Here is an 18,392-nt window from a genome sequence, read left to right as displayed (position 1 = left end):
AAGGACAAAGTTCTGTGCAAGAACTCAGATGAATGACAGTGATTGAGTGAGTGAGTGTGACTATAGGAACATCTATTAGCTCTGGCTGCCATAATAGAATACCACAGATTGGGTCACTTAGCAGAAATCTGTTTTCTTACAGTTCTGGAAACTGGAAGCTTGAGATCAAGTTGCCAGCAGAGTTGGTTTCTGGCTTCTCTCCTTGGCTTGCAGTTGGTTGCCTTCTCACTGTATCCTCACGTGTATACCCTTCATGTGCCTCCTCCTTTTATAAGGACATCAGTCCCATAGGATTAATGCCCCACTCTTATGACTTTATTTAACCTTGATTACCTCCTTAAAAGTATCTCCAAATAGAGTCACATATAGGATTAGGGCTTTAACACATGAATTTGGGGGAACACAATTCAGTCCCTAACAGAAGCATCTGCTGAAGAGGTGACATTTAAGCTTATTCCCTGATCTAATTTGCAAGAAGTTCAATCCAAGTGACATTTTTATTTTATGTTCTTATTCACAGTGTTTTGGTTTTATAACAGTTGAACTCTGGTCTGTTTTTCATGTATACATTTACAGTTGAAACACAGTCTTTAAATGAATTTACTGCACATACTGTGGTTCTCATAAGGTCTGACAACAGTGTAACTAAGGAAGAGGATGGTAAAAATACCAACCAGGGAGAGAGAAATGTTAAGCCAACAAATGGAAATGCCTCTTGTAAGTAACGGTCTTGGTTAAATTCTAATGACAAGTAATACCTCTCATTTGTTTACCAGAAGTCTACCATATTTACCCCTCAGGAATTTTTATTTTCAGAAAGTTCACCTAAGATTATACAATGCAGTTTACGGATTTTTTTTTTTTCTTGCTAATCTTTTGAGTCCTCTGACTTATATTCTAGAAAAATGATTCATGTTGCATAATGAACAAATTTTAGCATTATTTAAGGTGATTTCGAAGAAACTTATGGTTGGAAGTGACCATTTCAAACGTACATTCTGTAAATCCCTGGTCATTCATCATCTACTCAAACCCTAAAAGTATGAGAAGCACATTATTTCATAAGGCCTTTTTCTCTTCATAGTTCTTTCTTTATAACTCTTGTTTTATTCAATAACACTATTATTGTCTTCATAACGATCTTGCACGTTTCTCATTACCTTTCTTTATGCCTTTGCGTACTGTAATATCAGCTGTTTATCTTGCAAGGTATCATTGCATTTGTTTATTTGGCAAGGTATTGTTGATTATTGCAGTATAGGAAAGCTATCTTGATTTTATTGTTATTCATGCATCTAGTTGCCTTACTGAACACTTTTATGTTATTTTTTATATTTGATTCTCTTCTTGATTTTATAGGTAAAAGTATTTTTTGCAAATAGTGAGTTTGTCTCTCATGTACTTTTTTTTTAAGCTCTTTATTGGAATATAATTGCTTTACACTCTTGTATCAGTTTTTGAGGTACACCAAAGTGAATCAGCTGTATTTATACACATATCCCCATATCCCCTCTCCCCCACGACTCCTTCCCACCCTCCCTGTTCTGGCCCTCTAAGGTATCACCCATCAACGAGTTGATCTCCTTTTGTTATACAGCAACTTCCCACTAGCTATCTATTTTACAGTTGGTAGTATATATATATATGTCTATGCTACTCTCTCAGTTCGTCCCAGCTTCCCCTTTGCCCACCCCCCCCCCCAATCCCATGTCCTCTAGTCCACTCTCTGTATCTGCATCCTTATTCTTGCCCTGTCACTGGGTTCATCAGTACCATTTTTTTAGATTCCATGTATATGAGTTAGCATACGGTATTTGTTTTTCTCTTTCTGGCTTACTTCACTCTGTATGACAGTCTCTAGGTCTATCCACCTCATTACATTTAGCTCAAATTCATTCCTTTTTATGGCTGAGTAATATTCCATTGTATATATGTGCCATATCTTCTTTATCCATTCATCTGCTGATGGGCATTTAGGTTGCTTCCATGTCCTGGCTGTTGTAAATAGTGCTGCAATGAACATTATGGTGCATGTTTCTTTTTGGATTATGGTTTTCTCTGGGTATATGCCCAGTAGTGGGATTACTGGATCATATGGTAGTTCTATTTTTAGTTTTTTAAGGAACCTTCAAACTGTTTTCCATAGTGGCTGTACCAACTTACATTCCCACCAACAGTGCAGGAGACTTCCCTTTTCTCCACACCCTCTCCAACACTGATTGTTTCTAGATGTTTTGATGATGGCCATTCTGACCAGTGTGAGACGATACCTCATTGTGGCTTTGACTTGCATTTCTCTAATGATTAGTGATGTTGAACATCTTTTCATGTGTTTGTTGGCCATCTGTATGTCTTCTTTGGAGAAATGTCTATTTAGGTCTTCCGCCCATTTGTGGATTGGGTTATTTGCTTTTTTGGTATTAAACTGCATGAGCTGCTTGTATATTTTGGAGATTAATCCTTTGTCCGTTTCTTCATTGGCAAGTATTTTCTCCCATTCTGAGGGTTGTCTTCTTGTCTTGTTTATGGTTTCTTTCGCTGCGCAAAATCTTTTAAGTTTCATTAGGTCCCATTTTTTTATTTTTGATTTTATTTCTATTATTCTAGGAGGTGGGTCAAAAAGGATCTTGCTTTGATGTATGTCATAGGGTGTTCTGCTTATGTTTTCCTCTAGGAGTTTTATAGCGTCTGGCCTTACGTTTAGGTCTTTAATCCATTTTGAGTTTATTTTTGTGTATGGTGTTAGGAAGTGTTCTAATTTCATTCTTTTACATGTTGCTGTCCAATTTTCTCAGCACCACTTATTGAAGAGGCTATGTACTTTCTTATAGTAACTAAGATTTAGTCTATATTTATGATGTGGTAGCACTAGGCAGATATTTTTAATACATTATTTCATTCAATCCTCATAATAGCTGTACACTGTAACTCTTCTTATTTCCATTTTACAGATGAGTAAACAGAGGCATTGATGGGTTAAGCAGTCTGTTCAGATTTATAGAGTTTGTAAATTACAGAGGCGAGACTTGAACCTGAGCAATCTAATGGCCCTGTCCCAGCTCTCAAACTTAGGCTCTGATTGTAGTGGCTAGGACTTCCAGTGCAAAGTGTGTAGGGATGGAATAGTTTTGTTTCTTAGTGGTTTTAATGGGAATTCTTCTCATGTTTCACCATTGAGTATGATATCACTGTAGGTTTCTGCTAGAATTTTCCTTTTATTGGTTGCTTTCTCAGAATTCTCTTTAGTATTAAGTCAGGAGTGGGTTTTACATTTTACCAAATGCTTTTTCAGCATCACTTATTACTGCTGTAATTTCTATTAACATTTGCTTCAATTAACTTTTTCAGAATGTTTTTAACAAGAAAATTGATGTATCAAATTACTTTTTAACATTATTTTATATTATTTTCTTCACTAATATTTTACTATAATTATGTTAGTTGAGATACAAGTCTATTTCATCCTGATGTGATAATATATAACTGTGCTGCTGTACTTGATTTAATTTGATTTAAATGAAATACTGGTATTTCATTTTAATTTTTTATGTATTTTCATAAATAATATTGGCTATAAGATTATACCACTCTAATAAAATGTTTCTGTTTCATCTCTTTGTGTGTGTTGCAACAGTTTTGTAAAACATTCTTTCTTCGAAATTTGGTAAATTTTTTTCCATTAGATCAACTGTCGGCATCATTTTAGGTTATTTTAGATTTTTTTTCTATTTCTTTCAATGTGATTTTTCTGTCATCTACTCTATTTTCTTCTTCAGTCAATTTAGTCATTTATATTTTACAAAAAAATTTATCTCATTGAGATTTCAAATTCTTAGTTTAAAATTATGTATAGTATTCTTATAAACTTAAAATTCTTTTCTTATATGTAGCTTTTTTTGTTTTCTCACCTTTAGAGTTGTTTAGTTATGTCTTTCCATTGTTTTTTTTCTGGCTAGAACTTGCCAAAGGTTATCTATTTAATTGTTTTTTTCAAATAATCATTGAAATTTGCTTTTCTGTTAATTATCTGTTTATAACTTTTCTTTGACTTTTTATTGATTTGTAAGAGTACTTTACATATTCTGGCCACTGATCCATTACATAATGTATACTTGAAATTATCTTTTTTATCTCTATGGTTTGCCTTATCTATGTTGTCTTTTTATGCAGAAATACTAAAATTTTATACAGTCAAATACTTCTATACTGCTTTTATCTTGTGTGTCCAAATAGATTATAAGTTCTCAGAAGGCAGGAACCACCTGATGACTTCTTAATGCTGCACGACTTCTAGTATAGTGTTTATACATGTAATAAAACATTAAATAAAGGAATGAATTACCTAATGTTAAATACTGTTTGAGTATAGCAGAATATTAAAATACATTATTGACTAACATTTCTTTTTTCTTTTTTGGTTGTTCAGACACAAATTTGCAGCAGTTATCAATAGAACATTCACTAATTGGTGCAAGCTCTATCCACAGTCCTGCAACTATGAAAAAGTTCTTGGATACAACCAATGACATCTCACATTTTTCATTAAAATCAGTTACAACTCGAATGAATCATCCAAAGAAGCCTATTTCCCATCAGATATCAGGTTTTGAATATGTGGATCATATCCCCAGTACAAACCTCGGTCTGGAGGAGCTGGAAGTTCCTACAAACAACCATAGTTCTTTAAGTGTTAACCTGAACAGTTCTCATGGTGAAGTAAAGGATGTTATCCAGGGCCCCGTCCAAACTGAGGCAGGAGGGAATAATTCTCAAACTAACAGTTCTCAAGGTTACACACAATATAAGGATGGGTTTGCATCATCACTTTCTAGAGCCATCACTATTTTGCCGGAAAAGGCTGCGTCAAACAAAATATTAAGTTGTGCTGAATCCCCTTGCTTTCTTGATGTTTCCTGTGTGCCAACCACAGATGGTCACTTCCAGTGTGGACGCTGCCCCTTTGGATATTACGGAGATGGTATCAATTGCAGAGGTAGTATGAAAATTCTTCAAAAATTGCAAAGAAAACGATCTAGTTCATGTTTAAGTACTTAAGAAGATATTCTCTTCTATTTATTAATTTTTGTTTACACCATTTAGTTCACTAATTTCTGTTCATTTTATTTATTATTTGTGTATATTCTCTTCACATTTCAAAAAAATTAACATAGATGTTTCTTAATTTTTTAATGTTAGTATTAAATAGCATTGTAACTATATAATACATTATAAATACATGTATTAAGTAACTACTGTGTTCTAGGGTCTTTGTAAACATTCTATATCAATTATGTGATATAATCCACAAGGACCCCATATATTGGTATTATTTTTCCTATTGTACAGAAGAGAAAACAGAGCCTTACAGGGCTAATTGACTTTCCTGGCAATAAACAGCTAGATATAAAATAATGATATGAGTAACACAGTGGTCTGGGTTCTTTTCAGCTCACAGAGGGTATTTAGCACTTTAAATTACTAATTCTGGCATATTTGCTTATTTGTATAAACTAGGTTTCTCTGTAAGTCCTCCAGCTCTTGAGAATAAAACAAGTTAGGCATCACTTTAATTTTGAAAGGAGAGTTTACTTCTTTTCACAATCATCAGCATTGTTTTCTTTGACACAAATCACATTTCTGGCTTAGAAGCTACATTTTGTTGTTGATATTGTTCTGTTGTTATTGTTTTGTTTTGTTTGTGTTCTGATTTGTTTGACACCAACTTAAGCAACAGAGCTTTTGGAGTATTCCTTTGTGCTCAGTTATCTTGGAGTACTTTGTTTTTTCTTTTTTTCTGTAGGAATAATGACAATAACCTTCAATTCTTACACATTTATAATATAAAGCTCTTTATTGTCAGCAAATGAACAAACAAAAAAACCCTGTACATTTCAGTTACCTCAGGAAGTGTTAAATGCCTAGTCGTTAGAATATATCAGGTTATTAGAGAAGCGTAATTCAAACCTATAAGCTTATGATGTGTTCCTGGCATCTTGCTCTTTGACCTTCTGACTATCCCTGCCATTCACCAACATTTACCTAATTAGTATCTGAAACTTCATTGCTTTCTGAAAGACTGTAATCCCTTTTATGGTTACCAGCCATGGCCAACATAAGGTTTTGCTATGGGAGTAATTTCCTCATGTGGTATGTTTTTCTTAACCTATTAATCATTTACCTTAGTTATACTAGTAATAAAACAAATATAAAGGGAAAAATAATTTTTTGAATGTATGCAGTTGTTATTGTTTGATAGCAGTGTCAAAATGTCCACTTTCAGAGAATTTTACTTTTATTATATAATTAAGTCTATGGGCAATGTGTATATACTGTAGCTACAGTTCATTCTTTTTCCCTTGATTTTTGCAGCCATTTGTAGACATCCATGTGGAAAAAACAGGGAGTGTGTTGCCCCAAACATATGCAAATGTAAACCTGGTTACACTGGTTCTAACTGCCAAACTGGTAGGTACAGCACTCATTAGTTTGCATAATGAATTTAGTTGAGAATTGATAATTCTAAACCATGTGCTTTATTTTGTACAGCTGTATGTCATCCTGATTGCAAAAACCATGGAAAATGTATTAAGCCTAACATTTGTGAATGTCCCCTAGGACATGGTGGAACAACCTGTGATGAAGGTGGTAATTCAAATTAAAAACAATAAAGCCAAAATGCAATCTTTTCTTTAAAAATATTTTTAAAGTTAATTCACTTTTACTGTGTACATTTTAATATATACTTACTAATGCTGGTGAAGGAGCCTAAGTTTGTTAATGTTTACTAAAAATAATTTATTGAAGATTTTAAAAACTTAAATTTACAAAATCGGAGAACCAAAGAGCAACAGCTCATTCATCCTTGGTAAAAGTATCTTCAGAAATAATTTTTTGAGATTTAGTTATATGGTACCATATCCCTACAAATATTTTAGCTTCAAACAAAGGCACTTGCTTATTGAATAACTTGTCAAACATGGTTCCAAGGAATTCTTAAATACCAAATAATTAGGAGATATCAGATAGTAAGAAGAAACCTAAAACACGATTTTTAAAAACATGTCTATAGCTTTATAATTTTATTGCCTTGGTTGAAATCTTACATAGAAAGTTTAGGAAATGACATTCCTAAAAATGGATACTATTTTAAAGAAATAAATTTGTTATTTTTTAATGATATTTTAAAAGAATATGTTTTAACAGATTGTATATATATAATTATTAATAAACTGAGCTGTGTTAAATGTTTTCATGACAAGGCAAGGCAAAAATTAACAAATTACAGTAAACATGGAGTGAACCAACAGAAACATTCAATATAAATAGCATATGAATATAATTATAGAACTATAGACATGTTCTAATTGTAGGGCAGGAATGCCTAAGTCCAAGTCTCAATTTTCAGAAGGAACCTAAGATTGTATATTTCCATCCAGTTAACCAAAAGTTTTATAAACCAAAACATGCTGATGATTTGTAAGTGTTTTCAGTGTGAACTCACAGTCAATCCCACAGAACTAAATTTCATGCCAGAATAGAACTGAGTTTACTATAAATTGCTCTTACCAGAAGGTTTTAGGGTGACTATGTTTCATAAATATAAACTGACTTTTTCTTAATTAAGAGCTGACTTAACATAATCTGTGTCTGCAGAACGCTGCAGACCACCTTGTCAACATGGTGGCACCTGCTTGGCTGGAAATCTCTGCACTTGTCCTTATGGTTTTGTAGGACGAAGGTGTGAAACAAGTAAGCAAAGCTCTCTTGAAATCTAATATAATGTAATTGCTCCTTTGAATAGTTGAGTGCTTTAATGCTAACTGAGAGAAACCCAAACCCTAAACAAAAAGTATACCTTCGTGGTTTACTATGATGATTACCATTCTACATACCACGGGGAGGACTGGGTGCCAGCACTAAAATAAAGAAGCTTGTTCTTAGAAACGACTCTTTTCTGGATCCTATCCATGACCATTTCTTTGAGATAACAAGAATTCTAATTTGTTGGCTTATATATCAATTTATCTCATTTAATTTATGTCTATGATTACTTTCATCAGTAACTAATAATAATTTTCCCAAATAGCCAACTCTTGTTTACCATTCATCTCAGTGGTTTTCTACTTTCTCCATGTCTATGAGCAACAACAACAACAAAAATAATTGAATGTGAAAACTGGAAACCATTTAAAGCCAAAAGATTATCTTTCTCTCTGATCTTATTCGCTAGACGATGTGATTGGCAGTTACAAGCAACTAGGTCATAGCCAATAATATGACCAATTCCAAGCCTAATTTACCTTTCTTTTGTTTTTGTCCTATGATCTTAGTAGTTTGTAACAGGCACTGTGAAAATGGAGGCAAATGTCTTACACCAGATGTTTGCCAGTGCAAGCCTGGCTGGTATGGACCCACCTGTAGCACAGGTAAAATCAGAAATATTTTCAATAAATATGTAAGTTAAAAGAAATTTAAAATGCATCAATGTCCTAAGGACTTGCACCCAAAAACATAAAACTAGTCTGACAAGATTGGTATAAAGTTTTTATTTCAGACAGATTTTTAAAACCTGATCTCTCATCTTCATTTTTTTTCTTCTTGAATTAGCCCATAGAGTGTATGTATTCCAGCTTTACTGTTATCCAGCCCAAAAAATACTTTCTTTTTTGGCCTTTATTTTTCCCTCATCCACTTGCCTTATGGTGGAGAGAAACATATTTGTGTTGCATATTCAGATCTCTTTCAAGTTTTTTATCACAACATAGACTTTCTATTTCATTAAACCATCAGGCAATTCTGAGTTAAGTTGACATCATAACATTATTCTATTTATTTATCAGAGTATCAGGCTTAATTCTTTGGCAGCAGTATTTGCAATTATCTATGTCTAATTTATCCATTGTGATCTAATGACTTTTCTCAACATAAATTTAATTAAATGTTTATAGCTTGACAACTATGAGTGAAGCATGATGCAAGGGGAAACAAATATCAGTTTGATTTTTGCCCCAATTTCAAGTAGCATATCATTAGTGAAGGAGACATGGGATACAATTATAAAAAAAAGACTATGATAGAAGTTGGGTTACAAGTGATGTAATAAATGCACAGGTCCTTGGAAGCAGAGAAAAAAGAAATTAATTCTGGCAAGTGCAGTTAGGAAGAAAATTGTGTAGACTTTGGAGAACCGGCAAAATCTGGGTTGAAAATGGAATTGGGGGTGGCTTTCAAAGTGGAACAAGTGTAAAGAAGCAAAAATAAAGCATGTTTTTGAGTGTGCTAGGATTTGAATGCAGTGTTCCTATTTGAATTGGGAAGGTGACTTAAAAAGCTATATGTGGCTGCATGTATTTAAGCAGATTATACACTATCCTGTTTGTGCTTGCTGTTGAATTGCCTTCTCCTAACTTCCAATCATTTTTTCCAGCTTACCGAGGGCATTCTGAATTCTAAGCAGAGTCTCCACATTCTTAGCTTGGTAATATTTGTAAACTTAATGAGCAAACTTTCAAAGCTATTATCCAGTTATTTCTCTCCTCTTATGTTTGGCAAAGTCTAATTAATTATAGGTTATGGGTTTTACTGGCAGTAAAAATAAAATATTTCATTATGCACCATTTTGTACTTCAGTGCAGCTTTCATTTTTTAAATAATAAAACTTTTATGGTCTTTCTCCCTCCTGGTGTTCATTAGCTTTGTGTGACCCCGTTTGCCTCAATGGTGGTTCCTGTAATAAGCCAAACACTTGCCTCTGTCCAAATGGATTCTTTGGTGCACAGTGTCAGAATGGTAATTATTCTTTCTTTATAAATAAAAAGGCAAAGTTAGACATAAACAGAGCTCGGAGTAAACACAAGACAAGTTTCAAAGGGGAAGATGCTATTTATTTATTTTCTCTATTTCTTGTAATGTTGCAGTTTTGATGACCAAATGACCAGTTTATAGAAATATATGAGTAATTATGTAAAATGTTTATTTATTCAACTTATGTTAAGGCTCACAACCTTGGCACATTTGTAGGACCAAGGTGTGAAACAAATAAGCAAAGTTCTCTTGCAGTCTTTCATGTGAGATGATTTCATTTTTTTTGCCTTCTCAGCAAAAATGTTTGATTTACAGTCAATCTAATGTCCACTCTTGTCTCATGATCTCTCTTGACTGTAGTTTCATTAAACACTTAATGAAGAGCCAGCTATACACAGCACTGTGCAAGGTGATATGGAGACATAAAGATATACCATTTTCCCCCTTCATGGCCTGTTATTGTAACACTTTCCTTCATAGAGTTAATGCTATAAGTTTTTTCAAAATAATGGGCATGACCTGAAGTTGAGCACGTAGGCATGAAATAATGTCAATAAATGAAAATTTAAATGTATTTTCTACATCTTCATATTTTTGAGCTTATGCAAATATAGATTAGATTTTTAGTATAAAACATGTCAGAACATGTCATGATTTAACTCCTAAAAATATACTTTCTTTGTCATGTTACAGTTAGATTTGCAATCCTATTTTTTTAACTTGGAGGTTAGCTAGGATTCTGAGATTGAAATTGATGTGGAGAAGAAACCATCACTCTAATACTAGATATATGAGCATATGAAGTAAGTTTTTCTAATTCAGATTTCTGTTAAGGAACTAGGTTGTGAAAATGGAAAGTAAAGACTAAGTTAAAGCAAATCTTGAAAATGAGGCGGCTGTTACTAAATGCATGTTTAAGAGTTTTAGATAAGGTTTTGAGTGGAGAATGTAAGGACAGAAATAAAAAGCTTTGTCTATCATACTATTTGCAGTAGATATAAGATATAGTAAGAAAAGTTCTCTAAAATGTATATGCCAACTATATAACTGAGTAAAGCAGGGACTCTCTAAATTACTAAATTGAACTAAAAATTATCTAATGAACATACGTCATGTTATAGTTTTTGGAATTAGCAGTCTTTACAATTTCCTAGTGGCATGGATATTAGAAATTCACTTAAAATCTCCAGGCCTCAGACTTCTTTACTTTCAAGTGTGAAATAGACAGTTGCTGTCAGGTGCAAATGAGACATACGGTGGACCACCTGCAAGTACAGTCAGCACATGGCTAGCTACCAGTAAGTAATGGTATTATTGTCATAAGACATGTTACAGAAAGTGCAGAAGAAATAAAAACATGATCTTTATTTTTATTAGATCACATCCCCTTGTGAGTCCAAATGGAAGGAAGGGAAGACTATATACACATTGAAAGCCATTGAATAAAATTAGGCAGAATATGGTTAAAAGTAATATGAGGAGCATATACTGTGTGTTCTATAGGATTTCAAAAGAGGAAGATAGACACTGAGCTGGAAACATCATGAAAGGTTAAACTACTCTATTAATAAGCAAGACTTAAAATGTGTGGCTGGAGAGATGATTAAATATATCTTCCAATTTTCTTCATCCCTTAAATGCCATGAGCCCATTCCATACAGAAAGTGAGGCCAGATTACTTGTCTAATTTTGGAGTTTGATGGACAATCCATTTGGGACCTGGAGAATCTCATAAATATTTACATGAAAGTCGGTTTTCTCCTAAACCTCCTTTAGGGGTAGGCATGACTGAGCCCAGGTTTTATGTCATTTCTCTATATTATTTTAATTATGTATACTTTTTTGTATTTATCTCTACACTCAAGTTTTGAAGAGTAGATAAGTATTGATTATTTAACAAGGCTACCCATTATAAAAAAGGTATTTTATTCTTTTCATTTTTAAGTTTTAAATTTCTAACCACAGGTATTTCCCATGGTGTATTTGTAATGGAAAAAATACACTTTTCCTAATAAACAGAAATAATCTTAAATTGAATAAAGATCAGGAAGCAGAAAATGTAAAAGCATTTCTCCATAATAAAAAGTACTAAAACAAATGCCAGAGAAAGTAAACTGAATCATTAACCAGAAAAGGCTTAGTCTAAAATAGTGGAAATTATCCATTTGCTGAAATCATTCAGTTAATATTGTTTTTATACTTAAAGTGCAACATTATTTTCACTTGTAAATCTATTTGAAATCTGTTGAAGTTTTCTTAGTGTTTGGCTATTAAAGATGGATCTAATTCAAATGGGAAATCTGTCTACAAAGGCCCTATTACCAAAACCAGTCAATTTGACATTCACTTTTAAAACACAAGCTAAAATCTACTTAATCCTCATTTAAGGAAAATTAAATTTAAAAAATTTACAGGAAGGTTTGCCTATGTATTATTATTTTTTAAATGACTGCATTTAATTGTCATATCAGGAAGAAATATGAAGCAATAAAAATCCTCTTATAAAAGATTATAAACATTAACTTCTGAATTCCATGGAACAGAATCATTTGCATAGAAGTTACTAGTACAGTGTATTCAGGATTATCCAATAAATATGCCTGCTAAAGCCAAAGATTTATTGTTAAAAAGATTTTTTGCCAAGCACTCACAGGAATAAATCACATATAAAGCTTTGCCTTCATGACCTCAGTAGGTATCCAAACGTTAACTTTAAACTTTTTTCTAAACACCATGTGACCAATTGTTGAGCTTTTCTAATTTACACAGGAACAGATATTCTTACTTTGAGCTCGGTTTTGACTTATTTTCTCGGTTCGGCCAGGTCATTTCACTCTGTATGCCCTGTAGTACTGAAGGCTCCATTGGTTATGAACAATACATTTCATACTTCACTAATACATTTCAAATTGTGCTAACCCACTAGCAACTTACAGCTATAAGCATTGTATTTTATGATTTAGAAAGTACGGTTTTAATGACTTGCAGTTGTGATCTTTTATTTTAATAGCACATTTCTCTGCCTTATGTCCCCATAGATAGCAAGCACATGATGCAATAGGTAATATATAATAATTGAATATGTGATATTCACAGATTGCTGCCATGTGTTCTTTTAGCTATCTGTCACCCTCCCTGTAAGAACGGTGGTCACTGCATGAGAAATAATGTGTGTGCCTGTCCTGAAGGATACACTGGTAGGAGGTGCCAAAAAAGTAAGACACTACTAAATGTATTTCCAACTACAGGTAAAGCAAACATATTAAATAGCAAAATTGTTGCCATTTAAGGACTGATATTTCATCCCTTTACCTTAAGGTATCTGTGATCCTATATGCATTAATGGAGGAAAGTGTGTGAGACCAAACTTTTGCTCTTGTCCTTCTGGCTGGACAGGGAAACAATGCAATACACGTAAGAGAAGTACTCTTAAAATGCTAAAGTCTACATGGGAACATAAAGCAGAGTTTTAGACAAACAGTATTTTCCTTGTTTTCTGTTTCCTTGTTTTTATTTTTTCTTATTTGTTTCTACTTTAGAATATATTTGTTTGAAATCTAGAAAGAGTGAAATGCCAAGTCCTCTTAACTCATTCTTTCAGGTTAGCAGTAGAGGATACACTGTATTTTCCAGTCTGTCCACTACAATTGCCAAGATAAATGACAAGTCTTTAAGTCCTGGTCTCTCAATCTTAAGTAGGACTCAGGGGAATGTTTTTTTTTCTTTAAATTACTGATTCCTTGGCCCCATCTCAGATCAATTCAGAACCTCCTGAGGTGGGGTACCACTGCTTTCAAGTCTTGCTGGTTTTTGAGATGGTGGTAGCTCTCCTCATTCAAATGTTTCATTTTTTCTTTTTATAAATTATTATTTAAAATTAGCAGCTATTATAATGTATCGGTCAAAGTGTAAAATGAGAAGCAACATAAATGTCTAACAGTTGGGGAAAAGTGAAGGGAAAATATCTTTTAATCATTGATTTTTAACTTTCTCTTTTTTAATGAAAATTTTTATGGTTTAAGATAGGATTTGACTAGTAAATTAAGTTTCTAACTTGTATATATTTCTACTTGCAGCTATCTGCTTTCAGAAATGTAAAAATGGTGGTGAGTGTATTGCTCCCAGCATATGCCATTGTCCTACTACATGGGAAGGAGCACAGTGTCAAATACGTAAGCCTACAGAATTTGCTCTTTACTCTATGTTCTGAGTTTGAATCTACTATAATTATTAAACAAAGTATAGCTTTAGGAGAAATATATAGGGGATAATAAATCCCAGCATGGTGATCCATTCAAAAGAAAGTTTTAGAAAAGAAAGTATATCTTATCCATTTCTATACCCATTTTAAAAAAAGGAAGCATGGTATATTAATATTTTGTGTGACATAGCTCCAAATTATGATCTGTGGGTTGCCGGTCAAGTTCTCTTAGGTGGATTGAAGGAGGTTTTTTTGTTTTTTTTTGTTTTTCATTTTAAAAGATCTTTCTTTTTCTTCCACTTTTATTACGATATAATTAACATTCTGTATTGTATAAGTTTAAAGTGTACAGCATAATGATTTGACTTACATACATCATGAAATGATTACCACGGTAAGTTTAGTGACTATCCATCATCTCATATAGACATAACATTAAAGAAATAGAAAGAAATATTTTTTCCTGGTGATGAGAACTTTTACTCAAAAACTTTCATATACAATGTACAGCAGTGTTGTTTATTTATGATGTTGTATTGTACATTACATCCCTAGTACTTATTTAGCTTATAAGTTAGTATCTTTTGACTACTTTCATCCAAGGAGGAATTGGATGAAGAAGGTTTTAATATATAGCTTAAATGTTTTTCCATATTATAAGGTAGGTATATATCTGTCATGGAAATCACAGAAAATATGAAAAAGTTTTTAAAAGTTAATCACTCCAAATTCCACCACCCAGAACTAATTTCTGCCTTGATTTTAGCATTTTAGTTATTTCCACTCAGTTTTAGTCATAAATTTTTACATAGATGGGATCCCAGGATATAGAGGAAAATAAAATTTTATGCAATTTTATGAAGTTTATGAAAACTTGAAATAACATTAAAATATTAACAAAAATTAACTTAATGGAAAAAACAGAAAATCTCAAAATATTTTCAAATGCTCAATAATTATATAATATTAAAACTGGTGATCCAAGTATATTGTAAACTGAAATTATGCAATTGAAAATGACTGTGCCTTTTTGCTAGAAATACCTACTCTGCTTTTCAATGTGTTTGAACCACACTTGTTTCCATGTATCAGAGGTTCTACATATAATTTTTTATGACTTTTAGACATTAGTTTATTAGTAATTGCTATTATAGTTTACACATTTCTTATCTTAGGAAAATATTTTGAAGGAATTCATTAAGTGCTAGTACTTATGTAAGAAATATGTGTTCAAAAGTCCATAATTTTCATTGAAAGTTAGATGTGATAAAATGCTAGAAAAAAGAACTATCAATCTCAGTTTGGGCTCTCATTCTGGATAGAAGTTGTGTGGACCATGAGAGAGAATGATGAGATGCTAAAAGCACATGAATGGGGAAATTTGCTCCAGTGATTGTGGATTAAGGTACTCTGAGCACAGCCTGAATATCTGCACCCCGTTTTTGCACCTTGTAGCACCTTTATGTGAATTTTAAAAAGTCCCCTTCCTCAAAATGCTTTACTTCCATCTGTGTGGAAACTATCTAAACATTGATGATGTTATTTATACAAAATGTCTTACTGCCATCTTCTGGAAAATTGTTGTACTAAATGTTCAAATATATGATGTCTGTGATATGAACAATGCTTCCTTAGCTGTGGAACCCTTGTGCATTACACAGCCTGCTCAGCTCTACACAATAGCTCTGATGAAAACATGCCTTTCTATTTTTTTTTTAAACAATCTCTTTTTAAAAAAAATTATTTGTTTATTTATTTATTTAGTTGCGGTATGCATGTGGGATCTAGTTCCCTGACTGGGGATCAAACCCAAGTCCCCTGCATTGGGAGTGTGGAGGCTTAACCACTGCACCCCCAGGGAAGTCCTAAAACATACTTTTCAATGTTGCATTTATATTAAAGGGAACATTATTCTTGAGTTATTCAAGCTTCCAATATGAGCTATTGAACAGATACCTCTCCCATGAAAAATAACTGTATCGTACACAATTTTATGTTATGCCTATTTTTAGTCATTTTACTTAAAAGCATTTCCATGTTCTTAAAAACATATTTTAAATGATATGTTAAGTTCCATAATACAAATACTATAAATCACTTGACCTTTCCTCTCATGTTGAACATTTCTGTTACTTACAAATTGTTACTATTAAAAGCTTTTTTCTCTGTAGGTGGGTAGGTAGATTGATGATAGAAAGACAAAGAAAGACAAAAGATACTTGATATTGAGATATGTTGCAACAGATATAGGTATTTTAAAATTGCATAGGGAGAAATTTCAAAGAAAAAATTTCTAGTGCAGGTAGTGTGAAAATCTTTAGGAAGCTTCCAATAGAGTTATTTCACATTAAACTTCCATTGATAATATATAAAATTGCCTGTGTTTCCATACATTGGTCCATGCTGAGTTGTCCCTTTTAAATTTTTGCTAAAAAGTTCTTATTAAAAAGCAAATTATGAAAGCTGTCTTACATTACTGATTTGAATATCTAAAGAAAACAAAAAGATGTATTTTAAATACTTTAAGAGGTAGCCAATGAAAATTTTGTTTGCTTTAATAATATCTTTATAAAATAGTGAAACTGTTGTGTTGGGTTTGGGGTGTTTTGTCTTTTGATGTATGTATGTATGTGTGTGCTCTCTGGCTGCAGAAATACAGGAGTGCAGTAGGTCATTCGTAGATTCTTATGACTATTTTTATAGTCAAATCATTGAATGGCTTCTGACCATTGGAATAGAATATGTCATAAGCATTTGTGTCAAAAGATGGTAATTGTAAAAACTTGTGTATTGCAGCAATTTGCAATCAAAAGTGTCTTTATGGAGGCAGATGTATACTCCCCAACATATGTTCTTGCCGCACTGGGTATTCTGGAGCCAAGTGTGAAAAGAAAATACTACAGGTATTTTAAATTTTAAACAAAATATATATTAGATGCTGACATCTGCCATCTACTCAGATATTCTTAGTAATTTACATCTATCTGTTAATGTTTTATTTTCTTTTACTTCCAAAATAGAAACCATACAAGATTTTACTATTTGCCTCTAAAACTAAAAATAGTGTCATTTTTGTGTCATTATAGAGTTATTCAAAATTTTGATGTGCACTTAAGGAATTTCAGTGTGTAGATAAAAACTGTTAAAACATAACGCAGTATTTCATGGCACCAGAGCTGAAAGAGAGCAAATATCACAATATGGATTTAAGACACCAATAATTTATATTTGGTCAAATACTAGGTAAAAAGACCACCTTCACTCTTTAAAAAATATTCACCACTTTTAAATCAATAAATCACTACTTCATTGTCTTTGTGGGGGAGGGATGTGTTTCTAAAATTGTCAGTGGATCATATGCCACTGAAGTCTTGAATATCCTCATTCTTTTCCCTAATAGTAGTTCTCTCTCTTCATCTACTCCCTATTAAAAGCCATTTCAAGGAAAGCAATAAAAAGCTTTTCATATCATTAAAATTAGGATTTATTTCTATTTGGAAAATCAAGAAAGCAAAGGAAGAATAATGGCTTTCTTGCAATTTCTGAAGTTGCCCCACACTTAACCTATAAGGCTAGTGCTATGTAAACATCAATTTTAAAAGTTTCTGTAACCATATTGGTACTAATAAAATGAAACTGAATTTTTTAGGTCTCTAATCTTAAACTTCTAAATATCAACAGCAAAGATATTTTTCTGTACTAATTCCTACATATACCAGGGTGCCTCTAACAGTCACACACGCGCACACACACACACACACACACACAAATTGCAAAAGAACTCCAAAAATTTCTTAAAGTTAATCTGTATTAGATTTAATTTAAAAAGCAATTATACGCTATTTAGCACTTCAAAAAACCCAAGGGACATGAATATCAAAGTATGCTGGAGTATTATATTTTGAGAAATTATAAGGAATTTTCTTCCTGAAGCAAGATACTGAATCAGTCTGGCTTAGAAGCAAAGTGGTTGTATATATATGTTTTTCTCCTGGCACTGATGTTCATCCTGGAAGGCTATGGCCCCCATTCTTAAAAAGCAAGATTATAATAGCACTATGGTTTGAAAACTAGGAAACAAAAGTTATTGAGTATCTATTTGATCAGCTGTTGCTGAGAAAAATAAGAATAAAATTTTAAGTTTCCTCGGTTTGAAGGCAGCCTAAATAAACTTTATTTTTTTTGAGATTTTTATGGCACAGAAAACCCTATGACTTCAAAAGCTTTCAACTCCACTTTGACATGCTAAACTAGGTTACTTCTCTATATTCTATTTTTATGTATTTCTTTGCTGCCTGAATCTTTCTTCAAATGATTAATAGCAGATCATCGTTATTCCCATTAATGTTGCTTCTGAGACTGCATCTGGAACCATGTTAAGGAAAGA

General features: G+C 32.6%; 1 protein-coding gene across 1 annotated transcript in view; it reads left to right on the top strand.

The window, feature by feature from the left end:
* Window positions 1-18,392, top strand: part of VWDE (von Willebrand factor D and EGF domains) — a 91,840-nt gene that overhangs the window by 39,825 nt on the left and 33,623 nt on the right. The window contains exons 18-27 of the mRNA XM_057732576.1: window positions 577-717; window positions 6,370-6,465; window positions 6,547-6,642; window positions 7,654-7,749; window positions 8,331-8,426; window positions 9,694-9,789; window positions 12,924-13,019; window positions 13,123-13,218; window positions 13,881-13,976; window positions 16,802-16,908. Coding sequence (XP_057588559.1) covers window positions 577-717; window positions 6,370-6,465; window positions 6,547-6,642; window positions 7,654-7,749; window positions 8,331-8,426; window positions 9,694-9,789; window positions 12,924-13,019; window positions 13,123-13,218; window positions 13,881-13,976; window positions 16,802-16,908 — 1,016 coding nt within the window. The remainder of the gene's footprint in view (window positions 1-576; window positions 718-6,369; window positions 6,466-6,546; window positions 6,643-7,653; window positions 7,750-8,330; window positions 8,427-9,693; window positions 9,790-12,923; window positions 13,020-13,122; window positions 13,219-13,880; window positions 13,977-16,801; window positions 16,909-18,392) is intronic.

This window comes from Hippopotamus amphibius, chromosome 4 (genome assembly GCF_030028045.1).
Source record: "Hippopotamus amphibius kiboko isolate mHipAmp2 chromosome 4, mHipAmp2.hap2, whole genome shotgun sequence".
Lineage (NCBI taxonomy): Eukaryota > Metazoa > Chordata > Mammalia > Artiodactyla > Hippopotamidae > Hippopotamus > Hippopotamus amphibius.
The sequence above is the reverse complement of the archived record's forward strand: the minus strand, read 5'-3'. Positions and strand labels throughout refer to the sequence as shown.